Source organism: Bos indicus x Bos taurus, chromosome 23 (assembly GCF_003369695.1).
Source record: "Bos indicus x Bos taurus breed Angus x Brahman F1 hybrid chromosome 23, Bos_hybrid_MaternalHap_v2.0, whole genome shotgun sequence".
NCBI classification, from domain to species: Eukaryota; Metazoa; Chordata; class Mammalia; order Artiodactyla; family Bovidae; genus Bos; species Bos indicus x Bos taurus.
In genome coordinates this window covers 4,188,846-4,211,160 of record NC_040098.1, presented here as the reverse complement: position 1 = coordinate 4,211,160, position 22,315 = coordinate 4,188,846, and the positions used below count along the sequence as shown (strand labels likewise).

Below are 22,315 nucleotides of genomic sequence, written 5' to 3'. Positions count from 1 at the left end.
CAAGGTCAAGTGGCCTCAGAGTGTATGCCGGAGGACTTACCAAAGTGCTGGCAGAGGTGTCATGACATCCAAAATGCTACTTTTCTCCTCCCTCAGAATATTTTCTCAGCAGGAAGTCAGGACTGTTGTGGGCAGGAGAGGGGGATGTCCTCAAGGGAAAGGTAGCTTTGGCAGCTGCTAGGGAAGCCTCTCTCCTATCTTCCATCCCTGCCCCTATACACCAACTACCAAAATGGAAGTCTGGATATGATTGGGAGATGGCCCTGTGGTGGGGGAATGCCTGGCCATTTGGCCTCCAGAGGCATCTCCCAACCACCCTCTGTCCAACCCCCCCCCCCCATCTCCAGAGGCTGGCTTGGAGAAAAACTCAGTCTAATCAAGCCTAGCAGCCCCACAGGGCCACCTGCCCACCAGTCAATCCCAGACGAGCCCCCAAAATTCTGTTGCCAGAACTCAGCCTCTGTTCACTGGTGCCAAAGAGAAACATAGAGAGTTTTGGGTGCAGTAGAAAAGGGTAGCTTTTATTGCTTTGCCAGGCAAAAGGGGCCACAGTGAGCTAAGGCCCTCAAGACTGTGTTGAACCATCCTTCCTCCGCCCCACCGCGGGAGAGGTAGTGAGAAGTTTCAGTGTTTAAGGAGAAGGAAGTGATCAGCTCAAGGACAGTTCTTGGATTGGTTGGCACCAAGGTGAAGTTTCAAGCATCTCCAATTTTGTTTCAACCAGTTCACGATCTATGTTCTTGTGGTCAGCAATTTTTATCTGGGGATGGGGGGTGCTGCTTCCTGTAAAAACAATCTAGGAATATGTGTCAGGTCTTTATATCCTTCAGGGAACTGGGAGTTTGGTAACTGTGCTATGTGGCAGAATTATAGTCTAAATTGTTACCAGTTCCTTAGCCCAACAGCTATTCTTTGTTTCTACATCTTCACATTTCCCAATCACTAACTCTTGAGTCAGCATTTTGCTTCAAAAGGCAAGGACACAGGGGTTTGTACAGTTTCAAGGGTAGGGGTGAGTCCAGAGGTCAGGCTGGAGGGGTGGCTTAGGTGTTTTGCCCACCCAAGTGGTGCTGTGTGCAGGGGGCATGTACAGTATCCTGCTTTTGCTCTGGGCTCTTCAGAAGTAACAGTTGAATTTCTTGGTCTCCTTTGTTCAGAATTTGCCCTACCTGTGCTTGCATTTTTAGTCCCATTTAGTTTCTCTGTATTCTGTTGCTGTAAGAGAAGCACGTCGAGCTGCAAGCACTGCAGCACTGCAACAGAGGGTCCCAGTCTGTCCCATTCTTATGTTGGTAAAAGTGAAACTGTTAGTGGCTCAGTTCCTTCTGTCAGACTCTTTGTGACCTCATTGACTTAGCCAGCTAAGCTCTTCTATCCATTGGAATTCTCCAAACAAGAATACTGGGGTGGGTAGCCATCCCCTCCTCCTGGGGATCTTCAGAACCCAGGGATGGAACCCAGGTATCCTGCATTGCAGGCAGGTTCTTTAAGTTCTGAGCCAAGTACATGCCAAAGTTTAACCATTCCATTCCCAGTCAATAGACATTTAGATGTTTTCCAATTTCTGCTGTTACAAATTTGTGGTAAATAAATTTTGCGTGACGGTTTTCCTACAGATTAAATTATGTCCTCACGATAAATCCTTGCAATGAAAAGGATTGAAGAGTTATGGTCATACTTGGGCTCTTGTTTTCCAAATTTTACCCATTAACTCCTACCTACAGTTAAAGTAAATTTTCCACTGAACTCTCAGAAGCACGTTAGAAGAATTCTAAATATAAGTTTTGCATAGACATTTAAAAATTTTAGAAATATTTACTTCACATACAACTTTTGGGAAACACAGCAAGCAGGTCTCTCATTTTCAACTTGCTTCTACAAATTCTCAAACTTACGATGTATAAAAGCAATTGAACTCATAAAGTCATGGTGGAAATGTGGGAAGTACAGAATTAAGCAATAATTACTGCCTGTAACAGGTAACAGATGTTGGGCATGCATGCAGACAGGCAACAAAAGCGTCTAAGAATTTTCCAACTTAAACTCTTTTCAAAACCTTCGAGTAGGTATTTTTGGTAAGGCAGTAAGTGAAAAAAATGAGAACACATATCTGAACATAAGTGGACTATTTTACAGGTTTTTTTGAGTGTGAACACTGGAAAACAGTCAACTATTCTATTTCACTAACCTACTACCTGAGAACATCTTTAAAAGTTCGATATAGTATCACTGGTCTAGGGCCCCAAAATACAGTTGGCTGGACCTCGGGTCCTAGACGTACTGAATCAGGGTCCTCCAGCCTTGCCAGGTTTCTTCAGGTCAACCCTAGCCTTCCTCCTCAGGTGCGTCAATACAGGCTCTGAGTGGCGGCTGACATGGCGAACAGGTGAGCAGGGTAAGACTGCCTCAGATTTCTATTCTGATCTTCAGCTCAGTTCAGTTTAGAGATTCTGATCTTAGTCTTCAGCTAAACAGCCAGATTTCCGACCCGTCGAAGAAAAAAGCACTAATAAATTAGTGCTGCATTAACACTCAGCCTTGAAGGTTAAGATTTATCAGGGAGCTTCGCTTCCACAACAACACAGAACCCACGCCTACGCCCTCCTCTCCATCCTCGTCCCCCTCCTTCCCTGTGAAACAGGACGCAGCCAGTCCTCCGCCCGGCGAGCGACAGTGACGTCAACCTCAAGAAGCGCAGGAGGGGTCTTTTCCCCTCCAAGGGTTAGGGTCTTTTCCCCGCGCTGTTCCAATGCCTCTTTGGGAGGTTTCGGTGTGGGCGAAACTACAGTTCCCAGCAGCCCTTGCGTCGGGGGAGTTGGCCCGAACTACAGTTCCCAATGGTCTTTGCGGCGGGGGCGGGAAGCCTGGGCGGCGCGAGGGAGGCTGGGGGCCGCGGGCCTAGCGGGCTGCTCTTCCCGGGAAGCGGCGTGCATCCCTTTACGCCCGCGGCGTCGGTGGCTCGGCGGCGTAGTCGGCGGCTCAGCGGTCACGCGGCGGCGGGTCACGGCGGCGCGGGGCTGACGGCCGGCCGGGCGGGGGAGGCGGCCGCGGAGACCGCAGCGCGGGTGCCGGCAGGCGGGCGGTCGCGGAGATGGGAGACCCAGGGTCTGAGGTGAGTCGCGGGCTGGGCCGGGTGTGCTGCAGGCTCAGAGGGTGCGGACTGGGCCTGGGGGCCTATGACCCGGGATCCGGAGCCTGGGGGCCCAGGGGCGTGGGCCTGGGCCGGGGGCAACAATGGCCGCCCGGCCCGGCCCCGGGGCCGCGGCTGGGCCCGGGCGCGGCGCGGGTTCCGAGGCCCGTTGGCCCCGTGGGCAGGCTTCCTTCCTCGGGAGAAGGGGCCGGCGGGGGCCTGCGGTCCCGGGACTGGGGCTCCGGGCGGTCTCCTCGAGAGCTCTGCCTTTTCATTCCCTTTGGAAAAATCGCCTCCTGTGAGCCATGGCTGTCTGGATAACTGTGTTTTGGCTTATTTTATAGATAATAGAATGTATCCCTCCAGCTGGGCCTGAGGCGTCCGAGTCAACCGTGGAGGAAAACGAAGATGACATCCAGTTTGTGAGTGTAAGTAGCAGCGGTATTTGGGGTTTTCCGAGTCAGAGATTGTGCGGGACAAGCCGCGATGTGATTTCCCCTCGCCTGTTCACTCATCGTCCAGCAAACGTGTGGACGTCTCATACCGACTGGACACTTTGGAGCAGGTCACAGGAGCAGGTATCAGACTGGACAGTGTGGAGCAGGACACAGGAGTGGGTATCAGAGTGGACACCGTGGAGTAGGGCACAGGAGTGGGTATCAGAGTGGACACCGTGGAGCAGGCACAGGAGTGGGTATCAGAGTGGACACCATGGAGCAGGACACAGGAGCGGGTATCAGAGTGGACACCGTGGAGCAGGCGCAGGAGTGGGTATCAGAGTGGACACCGTGGAGCAGGCACAGGAGTGGGTATCAGAGTGGACACCATGGAGCAGGACACAGGAGTGGGTATCAGAATGGACACCGTGGAGCAGGGCACAGGAGCGGGTATCAGAGTGGACACCGTGGAGCAGGGCACAGGAGCGGGTATCAGTGGACACCGTGGACCAGGGCACAGGAGTGGGTATCAGAGTGGACACCGTGGACCAGGTCACAGGAGTGGGTATCAGAGTGGACACCGTGCAGCAGGACACAGGAGTAGAGCGTTTGCCCAGAGAGAGGTCTCGGCCGCCCCCTTAGCCATCCCAGAGACTGTGGCCTGTGGGCCTGTTGAACCCTGGATCATGCCTCCCCCTCTCCTTTGTACATGGAGCCGCTGGTGTGCACAGGGTTCTGGTCTCCTAAGACTGTGTTTGAATTGAGACCAGAGTAACTTCTGCAAGATGGCCCCCAGGTTAGGGAGAAGGGGCGGCTAGTGAGGGGGAAGGAGGCGGGCTGCAGGAGGTCAGCATCAGAGCCTGTATGTCTCTGTAGAGTGGGGGCAGGTGCCCTGAAGACCTCACTGAGCTCTGAGGTCACCCTGTTACATCACAGTCCCGCAGGCCAGGTTCACAGTGAGGGGCCTGCATCACAGGAGCATCCTGTATCTTTCTGTGTTTATCCCCTTCTGACAGAGTTTTCAAGCATGAGGGAGTGGAAGTGTGCAGAATCCTGCTCCCCGCTGCAGACCTATGGAATCAGGATTTGTAGGTAGGGCCCAGGAATCCTCATGTTGTTGCAGGGGTATAGGAAGCTCTGAACACAGTTAGAAAAACATTGGTTGCAATAACCGAAGGAGGTGCTGTGATATATTTGGGGATAATTTCCACCTCAGACTGTTAAAGTTTTATAAAGATTCTGCTTAAAGTAGTATTTTAGTATCCTCGTTAGCTGGAGAATTGTACTGTAAAGGATTCTTTTTGAATTCTGCACTTAGTTGAAGTTTTGTTATTGAAGGTGTATAATCTTTCTTTTGGAGAAGGAAATGGCAACCCACTCTAGTGTTCTTGCCTGGAGAATCCCATGGACAGAGGAGCCTGGCAGGCCATGGTCCATAGGGCTGCAGAGTCGGACATGTCTGAAGGGACTAAGCATGCATACACGCAGTCTTTCTTTAATTCCCTGTCGGATGTGTATTTGTGTATTTTGGTTCTTGGGCAGTTTTAGTTTTCAAAGATTGGTTATTAAACAGTGTCCTCTATGTACCCCAACATTAGACCATTGTGATGATCTGTTGTGCTGTGTTTCAATGAGTTTGTTTAGGAATCTTTCACAAGATCTTTTCTTGGCTTTTTTTGCCTTTGCCCCTCTATGTGGTATGCTGTCCTTTTCATTTTAAATTTTTTAAGTTTTGGGGGATGGTGGTAGAAGAAATTGAACTCTGAAGTTTGTTTGGCTCTTTAGGATAAAGGTTCTCCCTGAATATGGCAAAATTTATGAATGGAGAGTATTTACTTTGGCATTTTGTGGAAATTAAAGAGGGACACACTTCTTCATGAACTATAGGGCTTACTTTGAGAGTCACAGATGGACTCTACAAAAATAAGATTTAAATATATATATATATATGTACTTTGTGGAATGGAGAATTGTATTGTAGCTTGTTAGTACCTAATATAAGCTTCTGTTACTCTGAAGTTGAATATTCTTTTAAGTATTACTTTAAATGTAGAGGATCTGTTTTATCTTTGTATCCAGAATAGAAAATACACAACCAATGTAATTGTGTTCAACTTGATCCATTTTGTATTCATCTCTCTTTCCAAATATAAGTTCAAAGGTTTGCTAGTTCCAAATGGATAAGTGACTTACATGTATTAATGCAATTACAGTACCAGAAGAAACCTATTACAAACATTCCTTCTGCCTTTTTGGTGATAAAACTTCAGTGACAATAAAAACACATTAGAAACAGAATCTTTTACTTCACTCTGTAACCCAGTCTATATTTGACAGCTCTGGGTATTGCTTGTTCAATAAAGATAATGACTAGTTCTGTGCTTAAGATTTTTCAGATACAAAAAGCACACTGTGATGTTTCTTCTTGATTTACTCTGGGTTAGATTTATTAGTTCATTCTTTGTCTAACTCTCCCATCTTTAATCCGTGTGTGTCCACCTAGTGGTACGGTAGTCTTTGTGTGGTTTGGAAAATGCAGAGTTCAAAACTAAACTTAGCATGCTGAAGGAAAGGAAGGCTATAGATGTGGAGATGCAAAAATGAGCCCTTTCATTTAAATTTTATTGAAATACACATACAGAGAATTGCACAGTTTGTAACTTTACCCTCTGATTTTTTTTCAGAGCCAGCACACCTGTGTAAACATCGCTTAACTCAGGAGACAGAATGTTATCATAAGGTGGTGGTTTAGTCGCTAAGTTGTGTCCGACTCTTGGACTCTTGCTACCCCACTGACTGTAGCCTGCCAGGCTCTTCTGTCTGTGGGATTCTCTAGACAGGACTACTGGGGTGGGTTGCCATTTCCTTCTCCAGGGGGTCTTCCCAACCCAGGGATCAAACCCCAGTCTCCTGCATTGCAGGCAGATTCTTTACCAACTGAGCTATGAGGGAAGCCCAGATGTTACCATACACACTTTTCATTTAGGTTTTTTGCTCTAATTTTCTAAGTTATTGATATTTCCTTTCCCTTTTTCAGCCATCATCTTTATTCTCTGCATCCTTTGAAACTGCGGATATGTTAGTTAATTTACTCCCAGAGAACCGTGTTAACTTAGGGCTAATGACATGATCTTTCACAGATAAGAGATATACTTTAGATAAGAAGGTATCAGAACTGCTGAGGCAGCTTGTTATAATGTTGGTAACAGCACGTGAGGTTTAGGCTTCAGTCAAGATGATTGGTGTAGTGTGGAATCATTGAACATGTGGAAATAGGGAAGAAAATCCAGGTATATTTTCATAAATTATTTCAAGGGGTTTTGGACAAATAGGGTGGTTTTTGGCTGAGTGTCTTGGGGTTGTAACTAGCTCAATAAATGTTTGAGCTCATAATATGTTAAGTCCTGAATAAAGTACTTTAGAGCTGCAGAGATTAGCTGTAAATAAATCCTGCTCATAAGTGTCAGTGTTTCAGTGTGAGAGATGAGATAGGGAGGAGGACTTTGTAAATAGTTGTAGGAGAGAGTTCTTTTATAAAAAGTACATGGTGCAAAAAAAAAAAAAGTACATGTGCTATAAAAAAAGACATGATTTTCGGTTTGTTACTTTTGCACAGGGAGCATTTTGTGTTTATATGTGTTTAAAAGGGTAGTTTGAGAAGAAACAAGTCATCAAAATGAGAAAACAATTATGCTTAGTTCTGGAGGATACGTTTTTTGTTTTTGTTTTTTAAATGGAAGAGGAGCAGTTGGGACAGATAGTATAGATTTTGAATTGTGGACTAAATTTGATTTAAAGTAGGCATTTGGGAATCATTTGAAATGTTTGAATCAGGCAGGACTGTAGAAGTTCATTATGTCTGGAACTTTTCTTTGTGTGGGAAAATATATCAATTATTTAGGGTTTCAGATTAGATTTTTGCATCTGTGCTCAAATTCATGTTGTTTGTTTTAGACTGAAGTAGACTATCTGCCTTTTCTGTAGACTGTATTTTAGTATATTGATGTCACTTTTCAGTTAGTAGGTAATTGGTGTTGGCATTGTATGAGAATCAGTTTTCTAATAACAAGATGAAAGCTCTTTTGGAGAAGGAAATGGCAGCCCACTCCAGTATTCTTGCCTGGGAAATCCTATGGGCAGAGGAGTCTGGAGGGCTACAGTCAGGGGGTTGCAAAAGAGTTGGATAGGACTTAGCGACTAACCAGCAACATCATCTCATAGAGGTACAAAATTAAAGAAATAGAAAACAAATTAAAGATGAAAGCTTCTTATTTCTTTAAAAATATTTTTTAAACCTTAGAATATTAAACCGTGTTCCTCAGAACAGAAGCTGTTTTGCTTCTGCCTGTGCTCCTGCCCCTAAATTGTTTGGCCTTGTAATAGAATTCTTTGACTTTGTTACTGATATGGAGGGAAAGAGTTGATAGATGGAACAAATTTAAGAAAAAAAAATACCTTGTGATCGGAGAACCACATGCGTTTATACTTTTTGATATAAGCAGCCAGTGTAAACATAATAAATTACCTTTTCTTAATATTTGTATTATAAACATTACTGTTTGGGGAGAATTAATAACTTATCTTTTGGTCAGTTTTATGAGTTATTCAGAGTTGGGAACAAGAGCAGATAGTCTTTTTGCTCATATTAAAGGAGACAGTAGCTTATCTTATAAGCTTAGGACATAAGTATTGATTTAAAAGTAGTGTGTATACTTTGGACTGGCTCAGAGTTGGTGTGGCCACACAGCCAGCGTTGTGATTACAGAACCAGGGGGCCTCACTTAGTTTTCTCCTTTGTTACATGGCATAAAAGCCAAGGAGTGGGGGATTGAATGGAACAGTGTACATGGAAAGTTGAGCACCATTGCCTGAATGGGGCTCAGTGACAGATGTTCCCGACTAGAGTGAAATAAATGGAGGGCCAAAGGGTTTTGATTCCTTAGGTTCATTATGATGGAAGCTTGTCCATATCCACTGTAAAAATTAGCTGTAGTGTAGAGTGTTTGTAAGTAGTATTTTCCTTTGGGATAGTTACCTTTTGTTTCTTCTGCTCAGCCTCTTCCTTTTGGGGTCTGAAACACATGCTGTCTTCTTCTACCTGTCTGTCACTTATAACTCCGTAACACGCTTTGAGTAAATGAATAAATGACCCCTGCTTTTTCTCATTTATGGGCCTCAATCCTGATTGTTTTATTCTGCTGGGAATCCTAAGTCGTTGTCGTTGAGTAGTTCAGGAGTGGGCTTGTGTCAGTGTTGTGGCTGACCCCAGTGGGGCATTTCTGCTGCTCTGATCTCTCCTTATTCCTGCCTTTCCTTCTGTTTCTGCAGCTACTTTTTCATCATTTGTGACCATTGTCCTGATGGTGGTGTTTTCTGCCTGTCCCATTGTGCTCTGTGCCCTGTTAGCCTGTCATCTCCCTTTTTTCTCTACCTGCTTTCCCTTCGTGGAAGCTCTGCCCCAGCCTCTGTGTGTTCCTGGTTTCTGGTAGCTCAGGGACTTTCTTGGTGTGCTGTCTCAGTAGGCATGTAATAAAGTTCCTAATGTACATTTCTTGAGGAGAGCAAGCTATTATAGTTTTTCTCCTCCACTACCTTCTTGACTTGACTGTTTGACTTTGACAGTCTTATGACAAGTGGCAGGTTTGGGTCTTAAAGTAGGTGATCCACCTCTGTGATCCCACAGAGGAGAATATTCTTCTTACCCTCTTTTTTTAAATGTCCATTTTTACAGTTTAGGCAGAAATCCTGATTACTTTATCAAGGGGCCCCTGCCCAGTTTTGCTGTCTGGTTTTATCTTAGCGGCTGAATCACCCCTCTGTGGGCTTCCCTTGTGGCTCAGTTGGTAAGGAATCTGCCTGCAATATGGGAGACCTGGATTCGATCTCTGGGTTGGGAAGATCCCCTGGAGAAGGGAAAGGCTACCCACTCCAGTGTTCTGGCCTGGAGAATTCCATGGACTGGATAGTGCTTGGGGTTGCAAAGACTGGATACAACTGAGCAACTTTTCACTTTCACTTTCACCCCACCTGCAGGGAAAGCATTTTCCTGCTTGGGGAGGGATGGAAGCTGGCAGAGAAGCAAGCTGTCTGTAGGACTGGATGCCATGTCTCAGAGAGAGGATCTTTACCTAGATGTTATCCTCTGTCTCCTGACCCCAGGTCTTTTTCTGTTAGTTTTTCAACTGAACATATCACTTTGGCTTCCCAACAGCCATCTTTCCCAACCTGAGAAATCTTTCCCCAGCCCTAATCTCCCCTGTGCTCCTTTCTCTTTTTTCAACATAGACTTTTTGAAAGAATAATCACTCTTGGCCTTTACTCCTCATTTTCTGCTTAATGTTGTAGTCTGACTTGTATGCTCATTACTTTCTTGAAAGTTGCTCTCTCAAAGACATTTTAAAATCTCCTTGTTGCTAAATTCTGTGGCTTTTTTTTTGGTGCTCAGTATTTTTGGCCACATTTGCATTGATACCTTTTCATTGAGGTTTTCTCTATCTTTAGATTCTTTGGATTTGTGCATTCCTGATTCTCATAGATCTCTGATTACTTAGCTCTTCTTAAATCTTAAAATTCCATCATTTCCTCAAGAACCTCCTTGAATTTCTTCTTTGTCCTCTTTGCCCTCCTTGGTAATATCATAGTTCCAGTTTAGTTCTAGAGTTAATAATTTTCTAGGGGAGCAGCTTTCCAGTCTGCATTTGCAGTAATGTTCCTGTACCCAGACTACAGGCCTGCATTTCCAGCTGTCTGCCAGTTGCCTCTGTCTGCCAGTTGTACATCACCCATTATGGCCAGAAGAATGCCAGCCTTCCATCTCCATATTCCAGAGGTATACCTTTTATGTGACTGTTGTGTAGTCATTCAAGCTTGAAATCTTAGAGATAGCTCTGACTTCTTGTTATTGTTTGACTTCTGTTTTTTATAGTTGATTATTTTTTGGTGTTTGTTTCCATCTCACCTTTGTATCCTTTTGTATATGCACCATGAAAGTGAAAGTGTAATCACTCAGTCATGTCCAACTCTTTGCGAGCCTGTGGACTGTAGCCTGCCAGGCTCCTCTGTCCATGTAGTTCTCTAGACAAGGATACTGGAGTGGGTTGCCATTTCCTTCTCCAAGGGTTCTTCCCGACCCAGGGATTGAACCTGGATCTCTTGCATTGTGGGCAGATTCTTTACAGTCTGAAAAAAAAAGCCCTTCCGTTATTTTTGCCATCTCTGCTATTTAGTTTTGCATTGTTATGTGTGGACTGATAAATTATCCTGCTCCTGCTTTTCTTGCTGCCATACTTCTCTGTGTGATTGATGTTATTCCTATCTTAGTATTTATTGATTGCCTTTTGCCTACAGAATAAGATCTAGGCTTTTAAGTCTCATGTTCAAGACTTGGTCTATGGTAGAGTCAGAGTGGATGGAAAGAAAAGATGAAGGAGAGCCAGGTTTGATGCACGACTGCAGAATACAGCCCAGCTTCTAGTCAGAGATCCCCATCTCATCTGAAAAGCATTGGCTTAGAGTGTCTGTGTTCTTGCAGCACCGTTCCCGTGTTACTAATCCTCTCCCCAAGGAGTCGGCATAGTCCCAATACCCTTCGTGGCTTGGGCTCTTTCAGGTTTTATCATTTATTAGTCATGGACTCTGAGCATTTCCCTCTGCATTTGTTCTGATTATTTTGTACCACCCATAAGGTTTCCTCTTCAGAAGAGTTCTCACCAGTCAGTCCCAACATCAACAAAAAGGATTGCCTTAAATGCTAATTTAGCTTGAGTAGCTTTGCATGGTTTGTTAGTTTGTTCGTTCTTTTCTAGGAAGGACCGTTGAGGCCTGTTCTGGAATACATTGACCTGGTCAGCAGTGATGATGATGAGCCCAGCACCTCTCAACGTGAGGTGAGTACATTTAACTTGGGTTTCTTCGCTTTTCATAGTTCAGAGATGTCCTCTAAAGGAAGTCATCAAGTCAATGTTTAGGCGCTGTTGTGCTCTAGGAAACGGCCCATTTCTGTTGGAATAGCCCTGAGAGGTAGTGCAGGGAGTCCTTAGCCTGGAAGTTCTGCTTCTAGCTTTGTTCCTCTACTTTGAGCGAGGATGTGAAAGTATTACATGACACAGGAGTGTCCTAAGCCTTGAAGGTGGTATCTGATGAAAGGGAAATGGAATAAAACTGCAATATTTTTGGCACCCTTTTCCTTTCCTGTCTTTCCTCAGATGCCCTATAGAACTGGATCCTTTTCTTCCAGAACCACGTGGCCACAGAAAATTTATTCTGTTTGGAAGAAAGGCTGTGAGAAGTTCCTTTAGAAATGGATTGTGGGGAAGGCTGCTGGGTCATTTAGGCATCGTCCCTCTAACCGCCTCTCCCCCTCATATTTGGGGTTCTCTCTGAACTGTGGTTTTTTGGTTGTGTGTTTGACCCTTAAACAAATCCTTCCCTTACTCTGAGAACCAAAGTAACTGAGCCGTTTTATCAGTCTTGTCTTGCTTTTTTTTTGTCTTAGCCCGAATTTCTATTACTGGACTGTTTTCTTGATGGATTAGAGGACTCCTGGCTGTGTGTTCAGGGTGGCCTATGATACACAAGGGATTGGGACTGGGACTTACAATCAAAATACCTAGGTTTTAGTTCCCGCTTAGCTCCTTATTATTTTGTGAATTTGGATCAGTAGCCTATCAACTTCGGTTTCTTTATCACATAAGAATAATAACCTACCTCACAGGGTTGTTGTGAGGATGCAATAAGGTTACAAAGCTCCTGAAAACTACAAACTATAGAGGAGAACTGCCCACCTGGAAAATTTTGTTATTTATGGTCAGTGAATGAGAATTTTTAAAGGGACCTAAAAGTGTCTCTGCAATGGGGGACTTTTAGAAATATTTTTTTTTTCTCTTCAGTGGAACTTTTCCATGTTCTCTCTGCCATTATTAACTTCTGCTTATTGTCTTACACATGTTCAATGGGATTTTTAAAAAAACTATTTTCATCAGCAGTCTTGTTACCTCTTATTCTAACATGGAAATAAGCAGCAGGCTAGGATGGCGCCCCTTGAACTGGGCTTGTTTTTGCTCTTTTTTCATAGAGTGCCAGGTTAACGCCAGTAGTTGGTATTGGGCTTTTGGGGTAATGAAACTTGTGGATTTGACTTCTGTGATCCCCTTGCTGACCTGAAGTGGATTGTATGTTTCATTGTTAATTATAATAATTTAAAAAGTTGAGTTCTACTTACTGGACATGCATCTCTGCACTTGAAAGTTAACATATTAAAAGCATATTTTCTTTCTTCCTTGGTTCTCTTGTTCACGTGGATAACCCAGAGAATGCCTGAGTCTAAGGCGCCATCCTCAGAGAGTCGTCGCCCAGAAATGTGCTCTGGCTGCAGGGCTCCTCCTCCCAGTGGAGACAGCAGCTCCTCCTCTGGGCGCTGCGCCAGCAGTCCTCAAAGGATGGTTTCTCACCCTTCTTCCGTTGAGAACCCATTGGAGACCCAGAGAAATGATCACAGTAATTCAGATATTAAGATCTCTGAGACAGAGACACTTGAGCCATCACAGAATTACCAGAGTCTGCCTCCATCTCCACTCCTGGTGCCCCAAGAGTCTATGGCCTCCTCAGAGGTCGAGGAGGGTTTGCCCGTAGAGTCTCCAGCTTCCCAGCACGGGCGGGATGCCCTCCTGTATCTCCAGACACAGGTGGCTGAGATGTCCCGAGTGATACGTGACCTGCAGTCCAGGAGCTGCTTCCGATTTCATCATTCCCGCACAGGTGAGGCCTCCTCGGTTCCTTGGGACATCTCCACCTCCAGAGAAGAACAGATATCCGCAGTCGAAGAAGAGGCTGAGTGCAAGTCCCCCTCGGCCGACGACAAAGGGCAGCCAGCTGACCCGAGTCAGTCCAGCTTCACAGGGCTGTTGAAAAGAATGGAACAGAGAGGTGTTATCAAGAGAGTCACCTTACAGTCAGAAGCAGAACCGTGTGAGGGGAAGCCTGACTGTGTGACCTCCAAGAAGCGCTTGGTCCCTCCGTTGCATCCTCTTCTGAAAATTGCCACCGCGGAGGTTTTCAAAGACCCTGCTGATTGCCATCCCTCTTCTTTCATGGGACACAGGGTGTATCCTGTGGCTAAGGACACCTCTCCTTTCCAGCCAAATCCCCCAGCAGGGGGCCCCATTGTCGAAGCGCTAGAGCACAGCAGGAGAGGAGGCACCACGTCACCCCTGGATTCCACCTCAAAGGAGATGGAGGTCATGGGCTGCAGGTTCTACCATGCTGCTTCCATCGCAGCCCGAGCTGCCAGCTACATGGCCTACATGACGCAGTATCAGCGTAAACTCTGGGAAGACATGGAGGACCTGGTCCATGACCCCGAGTTTGATCGTGGAAAGGCAAGATGTATCATATCTGATGGCATGGATGCAGGCCTCTGGCAGCTGTGTACTACCAGGGACATAATGGACTCTGTGGTCAGAGTTATGGCGATGGCAATAGACTACAGAAGGCAGGCGTGGCTTCGGCTCACATCCCTCACGAAGAAGACCCAGGAGAAAATCTCACACTTGCCCTTTGATGGTACTTGCCTCTTTGGACAAGATGTGAATGCTGTTGTTGCAGAAGAAAACAGTGTGAAAGAAAACGACTATAAAGACCACAGTAAATACTATAACCAGCATCGATGCTTCTACAGTCACGACCAGAAAGCACATTACCACAGTCGCGGGTACTCCCGAGGGGACTGGTACAGACCTCGCAACCACCCCTATAGACACAGAAAAAGGGCAGACTCTCCGGAACGCCATGGGTACAAGAATTAGTGACCCATTCACGGTCTGCAGTGCAGCCACGCACAATGCCCCCTCCCCCACAGGACACTGAATACGTGTCTGGGATGATCACAGCTGACATTGAGTTCTAGACTTTGGGAATGAAGTAGATAATACAGAGACTCGTGCTTTCTTGGCCAAGTGAGCAGTAGAGACTTTGAGTTGGATCGAACAAAGGTTACGCATTATTTCTAGTCCAAAATAAGTCTAGAGGTGGGTCCTCAGGAATCCAAATCCTTTTATGATTAAGGAAAAATATAAAGATTTCTTCCCCCTCAGAAAACTCTCACTGATAAACTGATGGCGAGCAGGTTTTGGATCTGGAAATAACCTATTATCTCTAACACCAGAGGCAGATCATTCATTTTTAGGTCATCAGTGCTTCCTTGTTTAGGCTTCCATTTGTCAGATCGTCACAAAACATCTTTTTGTCCACAGAACGACAAATGTGTTTTAATCTCTCTGTATCAGGGTGATCAGCTCACCAAGTGTCCATACTACTGTCAGTCTCTGTAAGACTTCAGAATCAGCCTTGAAGCTATATGTCAAGAACTGGAATTCAAATCAAAATTTGCCAAATCCAGTCCCTGCCAGTGGTGTGGCTGGATATTCTAGATGGGCTGTGAACACCAGCTGGAAGAAGACTTTCCTGTGATATCTCTGTGGAAACTTTCACAGTAACTGTCTTCACCACCCAGAGCTACACAGAATTAATTATCTGCAGTTGTCACTCCCAAGTCTGTCAAGCATCAACAAGCTGTGAGACCTGATCATGCTGTTCTTGCAGGATAATCTGGACATTTCACCAAGATGACCTTGACTGCTTTCTAAACTTTAAGCTTGATGATTCATCAAGCTCTAAAAACAAAAAAAGAGAGAGATTGCATATTAGTGCCCTGGAAATCAAGGATTTTACACCGTCTCGGCATGCAAAATCTGAACTCTTGAAAGAGCAAGAATTCCAAACATGCCTGATAGTCTGGTCCTCTGATTGTAATAAATGGATGCTATCAGTCTAGATTTTACTGAGAAATCCTTCAGATTCAGAGTGTAACTGTGGATGTAGTAAAAAGTACATTTCACACACTTCCCTTTCTAGATTCCATTAACGATTTCTTGAAAGTCTGAAGTCAAGACTTCAGTGATGTGTTCTTGGTTTTTTCGTCCCTTAACCTAGTCACACTCTACCATGAGAGACAACTTACATTTTTGTTCCCAGCTCTTCGAGGTACTGTTTCTCCATCAGACTGGAACTGACAGCAGATACCTCAGCTAAACATCCTATAGTGTTTTTATCCTGAGGCAGTGGCTGTGTGGTGTCCCAGCCCTTAGACCCTTGTCTTCACAGCGTGACTTCAGAGATGGAGAAGATGCCAAATTGGAGGGGTCTGAATACATCATCCAGTATTATTTGCTTGGCCAAATAGAAAAAAATTTTATCAATAGACTGATAATTTTGTAATTTCTTGGTTTGTTAAGCATCTGCATTTTTTTCTGCTTCCCGTAGTATTTTGGGTCCACTGTTGGTGGACTCTGACACCGTTTTCGCATTCATGTGGTTTCTGTTTCTTGCCTGCATAGTGGTACCTGATGTTTTCCTGGTGGTCCACTTTTTAATGGCTTGTTGGAAGGCCATCCTCTCTCCTCGTCATAACCACCTTCAGCACACTTTTTGTCTGCTTTTTCTTCCTTTCCTTGTGTGTGCTGTAGCAGTCAAAGATGCATATATCCCTACTTGGAAGCTACTTTGTCAGATAATTTCAGGGATAATTTATAATTGATTCTGATTGTCGTATTGGTAGATGAAGCTTAAGTTGCAGTCTTGATAGTTTCCTCTTGGCAAATTTGGTCAGGGCTTATTTAGAGTTAACATTTACCTTTAATTTTTCTGTACTTTTCACCAAGTTTTACTAACGTTGTTTGAGGCCCATGCTCAAAGAAGCTGTCCTTCAAACTGAACCCTAGAAGAGCACTGATAACTGGCTGAAAGAACCAAAAGCCTAAGAAATCACACGAAGATGATAATAGTTCACAATATTTGGCCCACTAGCTCAGCGGCCTCACGTGCCCTTGCCGTGACCTTCTAGTTTCTTCTGTGAAAGGATAGCCGTGGGAACTTGAGAGAGAGAAAGACCTTGACACTCCACGATGGCTGCCCGAGGTGTTCCCAGTTAGCTGAGGCTTCTTCACACTGCTCCCGCTTCTCCATTTCTCTCCATCCCTTCCCTGAATTAGGTGCTGGGTCACAAATTTGGTGACTTTTGAGAACTCTTATTTTCCAAAATTTGAACTGGAATTAATGGTGCTTGAAGACCTGACTCTGAGACTGCTCTGGCATTTTCACCTAACCTGCTCTTCCTTTGAAACTTTTTACTTTTAATGGTGTTTAAAAAAGGACGCAATGTAGAATTTACCATTGTAACCAGTTTAAGTGTACCTTGGAGTAGAGTTAGCTGTGTTCACTTCGGTGTATTCCTCCTTTCCTCACTGCTCATAGAGCAGCATTTCTTTTGTCTTCCTTCTGCGTTATGTTTGTTGCTCCATAGCAACAAGATAAGTAGCATTTCTTTCCCACTGTCTGATTGATATGCCCAAGGACCTCCATAGGTCTTCCCTAAAAATGAAAAAGTATTGAGAAATCATCCAGTTAGTGGTCAGGTAGCTGACTTCTGAAGCACGCGGCCATCTCGTGGGGATGGAGCAGAATGCAGTAGAGTGGGAGCAGGTTTAGTTGGAGGTGATGCGATTGACTGCAGAAGAAGCGATTGACCTGCTTTTTTATTATTGCTATTTTAAAGTCTTTCTCTGGCATACTTGAATGAAGATGATGTTATAAAACTAAAAATGGGGACTTGGTCTAGGGAAACAGCCGCAGTAGTATTTGGAACTCATAATTAGTCAGATAACAGGTTTTCAGGTCACGTCTGCCGTGTGCAAAGCCAAGATCCTCCATCAGGCCAGCCTCTGATGTTTGAACGTCGCTGGGTTTTCTAGGAGGCCTCGCGGTCATCACAGGTTGAGTGATGTGGTGTTCCTGAAAGGGATGCATCTAATGATCCTTCTTTAAAATGTCATTGTTTGACTAGATATAAAATGTATGTGGAAACTAAGATTTCTCGTGTTTACTGTGTGTACACAGAAATACTGTTTCCATTCATTGTTATATGAAGTGCCTTTTTGAATTTTACACTATTGTTTAAAACAACATTTTAATGTCTTGCATGTCGCTGGTGATATTTATGTGAATTCTGTATAGTGCTTTTTTTATCTTATAGTTTATGCCTCATCTGTACAATTGCACTATCTAAGGGTACTCTCCTTCTGAATGTTACTTTATTTTCATTACAGCACTGTTGATGCATTTCAGAAGGACTTGTAGAGTATGTCCCCCCGCCTTTATTTAAATAACTTAGCAGTAGCTATTTTAGTTACTAGTGATTGGCTCAGTTTTCTGGGCATTGAGGCAGCTTTGTTTTCTGTCTCTAGGTTCTAGGTTTCTGATTGAAGCATTTGTCTTATGTCTAACCTTGTTCATAGCCATAGTAACACAGCTCATTTGTAAGTGGGTGTGTTGCTTGGTAATAAGAAACAAAGATATTTGGAAATTAAAGTATATTTGTTGACACTTTATCTTTTTTTTTCAGACTGTGTGACAGCTTATCAGTGTAATTGCATTTAAACTTATTATTATTATTTACTGTGTGACAGCTTCTTTATGTATTATTACATTTATTTACCTAGCCCTCAAAATAATATTTTGAGGAGAGCATAAACTCAGGCTACTTGGGTACTATTTAGTATATTACATTATGTTACATTACCATTATACTAATAATTTACTGAATGATGCCTAAGTGTCCTGATTGATAATGTCCTTAAAGGCCTGCTCCATCCAGGATAACCTCTCAGGTACTGTAAACAGGAGGTTGGAATCAGCACAGTCCAGAATCTCTTCTAGCTATAAACTTGGATACAGAGTTAAATGACATGGATGAACAAAGTTAAACGCCACATTCAGTATTCTTGAGGATACACTTAATTGACTGGGATTCTGGTGAAGGTTAGAAATTAAGGATTAGATCTTTGCAGAAATAGTTTAAAGACTGCAATAACTGAAAACTTTTTTTTTTAATGGCGTGAGGCATGTTTTGCCCAGACTTGCACTGTTCAGGTTTCCTTATCTTTTGAAAGATGCCATTCTTAGTGGCTGGTCCTGTAATTGACTGTCAGATCTGTATGTCTCTCCTGCCTGTCATTACCCGCTTAGTTGTTTCTCCACATATAACTAGTTTTGTAAACTTAAAATATGTTGTGGAATTTCTCTTCCTGGATGAGTGCTGAGAATATTGTTTTATTAAGTCTTTTTTTCTTGTATTGATTAGTGGGGTGGTACTTTTGTATTACTTTTCTTTTCATCTGCTTGACTTTATAGGGATGAAAACCTTTTTTGTAGTAGTGTTCAGTGCCATTGAGATATTACTGGAGATTATTTGAGTTTCTCGTGTGATATATCAGGAAGTGATCACAGGCCAAACATGTATGTCGTTTTGATGTTAGCATCTCAGTTATTCTTTGTATTGATCTTTTCTTTCCCTTTATGTAAACCTCTTCTTAAAAGGATGTCTTATCTTCCTTAATCTCTTGATGTAGATTATATTTTTTATTCTGCCAATCTCTACTAACCAGGATTTTCATGTGGTTTTGTATGTTTAAATGCAATGCCTTCAGCATTATTTTAAGAGGTTTTCTAGTTCTCTCTTAAAAATGTCTTTTTCTTAAAAAAATAAAAGTAGCCAATTCAGTCTCATACTACTCATTGGCTATTGAATTTCCTCAGTTTTTAATGCCTTCTTATTTCCTGATAGTACTATTTTCTCATTTCTGTATAGTCTTCACATGCATGTATTGCTATACGTAATTTGTGGTCAGTTGCATCTTTTCTCTCTTACCAGAAATTTTAAGTTCATCATCATGAACTTACAGCACCGCTGTCACATGTACTGTGTGTGTGTGTGTTGAGTCACTGAGTGTCCGACTCTGCAGCCCCATGGACTGTAGCCCGCCAGGCTCCTCTGTCCATGGGGATCCTCTGTCCAGGCTCCTCTGTCCGGGCCATTTCCTTCTCCAGGGGATCTTCCCAACGCATGGGTTAAACCCGAGACTCCTGCATTGGCAGGTGGATTCTTTACCACTGAACCACTAGGGAAGCCCTGACATATTTAATACCATATCTTAATCGGTTTTCTCTAGGTTGTAAACGCTTTACTGGTTTTGTCATGTTAACTGTCTATTTCAAATGATCTGTTGGATTTTCTGATGTCTTGTCAATTCAGTAAGAGTTCTCAGGTTGTCTGTAGTTTTTTTTAGGACTTTGGAGATCTCTCAAGTTGCATTGTGTTTTCTGATATTCCTGAGCAGTATGTTTCTTGGTAGAAGTGATTGTAAATGCATTGTATCTGGTAATTAAAAAAAATCCTTTGACTTTAAATGCTTCAAGTGTTATCTTATAGGTTCTGTTGGTGGTCCCTTTGTAAGAATTTCATAGCTATTTTTTCCCCATGAGCTATCCTATGCTTTCTGTTTCCTTTCATTACCCATAAAAGTGGCTCTATCAAGCATTCAGTTTTAAGGGCTACAGTTAGACCTCTTGTTAACTCTTGCTTTTATCTGTAATGCCTGTGTTTCACACTTCCTTGACGTGCTAAAAGCGTTATGTCTGAGATCCATGTATCTATAGTGCTTTTATTTAGTGAGGCAACAGTGGTGTGGGTGATGGGGAAAAAGACATTTTCCAAGTCACTAAACACAGTTTTAAATTTTCAGTTCCATTAAAAAAAAACAGACATTTAATCACAATAAGCTTCTTGCTTTCAAGTGTGTAGCCCATTCCCTTCTGCCTTGGGTAGAACGCAGATAATTTAGTCTCATTTAGATTATTAGCACAGCTGGATGTATGTTGCTTTGTCTAATGGCTTATAACAACTCCTGTTTTCTTTAACTTTTGACAAAAGTTGTATTTGACAGATGTTGGAAGCTCCTTGATAGTATTGGGTATAAAATGTTGTCTCCCTGCCTGGGAAGGAAGTAGAGGGGGGAACCTCCATCAGCAGAGCTTCTGTGTATCAGGCACTGTGCTGGCAGCGGGGACTCTTGAGGTAGAAATGCACCCTTATTTTGCAGATAAGGAAGTGGAACTGAACGTTAAACGATTTGCTCAGGTGGCGGAGCTGAGCTTCGAGTTTGCGCTCTGTTCTTAAAGTCTCCACTCAGCATTGTGCTCGGTGGCCTCTGTCTGTTTTTCAAGGTGCCGCTTAAAGTCTTAACCTCCCTGAGAAGCTAATTTGTCAAACAACTAGCCTTCTCCTTCCCTGGATTTTGTGTTTATGGCTGTACTGTCATCCCTTATAACTTAATGTCTTCATTAAGTAATTCCTGGTTATTTCATTTACCTGATCAGAAACCTTGGTCATAGTGGACAGTCATGCTCACACTGAGGTTTTGCTGAGGTGGTACTGGTTGTCTTCTGTTTTGTGGATTCCTTATTTGTATCCTGTTCATTGTCAGCACTGATCATCTCCGCCATGGTTCTTGATGCTGTTTTTTTTCTTTGTTGTACCTTTTTTATTTGTTATACTCATTTTGTCTCAGATACATACTTAAAATTTTTTAAAAACTGGTGTCTTGAGGATATTGGCTTAATGAAAGATGGTGGAATGATGTTAAGCACGTAGTGTTTGAATTCCAGAGACCTTGATGTGAATATTAGTAAGTCACTTATTCTCTGAGACTCAGTTTTCCTACTCTCAAATGAGATAATAATGCCTGGAAGTACTTTGGAAACGTCACAGCCTGATATAAATTGCCTTTCTTTAGTGGTTATACTGTTTTTGCCCACATTTATAGATTTCTCATAACCATGGGATGGTATTAATACAGATTCTCTTGAAGATGTATTTAATAGTATGTAATAGTTCATGTCGTCACATCATGCTTCCCTCTTTATGGTTTTTTAAGGCTGAAATATTAAGCTGCATATTATACAAGTCCAACAGTGGATTAAGGTATTGAGAGATATATTTAAAGTAAAACAGTCTCTTAAGTGCAAGCTAAGAAATGCTCATAATCAACAACAAGAAAAAAATTAAAAAGAATGTAGAATGAAGAGCTAGGATGTGTACGTATATGTATACAATTTTTGATGGATGGTATTTTGTCTTTTTGTGTCTCTGATAGAAACAATCTTTTTATTTGTAAACATCTTCAAAACCTGTTATATGCAGGCAGACCCTGAGGAAGGTCTGTGGGTACTGTGAATTGTTAAGAAATGGTCTGTTCTCTTCAGAAGAGAAGGAAATGCCAACACAATGTAGTTGTCCTGTTAGAGGAACGCCTGTGGTGAGACTGGGGCAAAAGAGGGCTGTCTGCAGGGCCCAGGGAAGCTTTTCTTTACCAGATGCTTGAGCTGAGGCTGGAATGTGACTAGAGAAGAGTGAGTGGAGCCAGTGGAGGAGCAGGAGCCAGGCATCAGGTGAAGGCGCCAGTTGTGTGCACAGTGCGGGGCACACGGCGTCTCTGCTTTCAGAACCGCGGAGAACCGCCTTAATGGGCACAGTTGAGGAGATCGGGTTGAAGAAGGATAAATTCCCCATGAGAATGTATTGGTTCTTACGTGTTCAAAGTGTACTAAGATGTATGCTGCTGCTAAGTCACTTCAGTCGTGTCCGACTCTGTGCGACCCCATAGACGGCAGCCCACCAGGCTCCCCCGTCCCTGGGATTCTCCAGGCAAGAACACTGGAGTGGCTTGCCATTGCCTTCTCCAGTGCATGAAAGTGAAAAGTGAAAGTGAAGTCGCTCAGTTGTGTCCGACTCTTCGCGACCCCATGGACTGCAGCCTACCAGGCTCCTCTGTCCATGGGATTCTCCAGGCAAGAGTAC

The 22,315-nt window shown here is 43.5% G+C and overlaps 1 protein-coding gene across 5 annotated transcripts in view; it reads left to right on the top strand.

The window, feature by feature from the left end:
- The first annotated feature begins 374 nt into the window (after window positions 1-374).
- LOC113881224 (E3 SUMO-protein ligase ZNF451-like) overlaps window positions 375-22,315 on the top strand; it is a 91,118-nt gene continuing 69,177 nt past the window's right edge. The window contains exons 1-4 of one of the 5 annotated variants that reach the window (XM_027524066.1): window positions 375-3,112; window positions 3,475-3,558; window positions 11,373-11,453; window positions 12,876-19,190. In XM_027524066.1, the coding sequence (XP_027379867.1) occupies window positions 3,092-3,112; window positions 3,475-3,558; window positions 11,373-11,453; window positions 12,876-14,369 (1,680 nt within the window). In that variant the 5' untranslated portion in view covers window positions 375-3,091 and the 3' untranslated portion in view covers window positions 14,370-19,190. Of the gene's footprint in view, window positions 3,113-3,474; window positions 3,559-9,586; window positions 10,397-11,372; window positions 11,454-12,875; window positions 19,191-22,315 lie in introns of those variants that run through there. The other 4 variants (XM_027524062.1, XM_027524065.1, XM_027524063.1 and 1 more) reach the window with 4 other exon arrangements.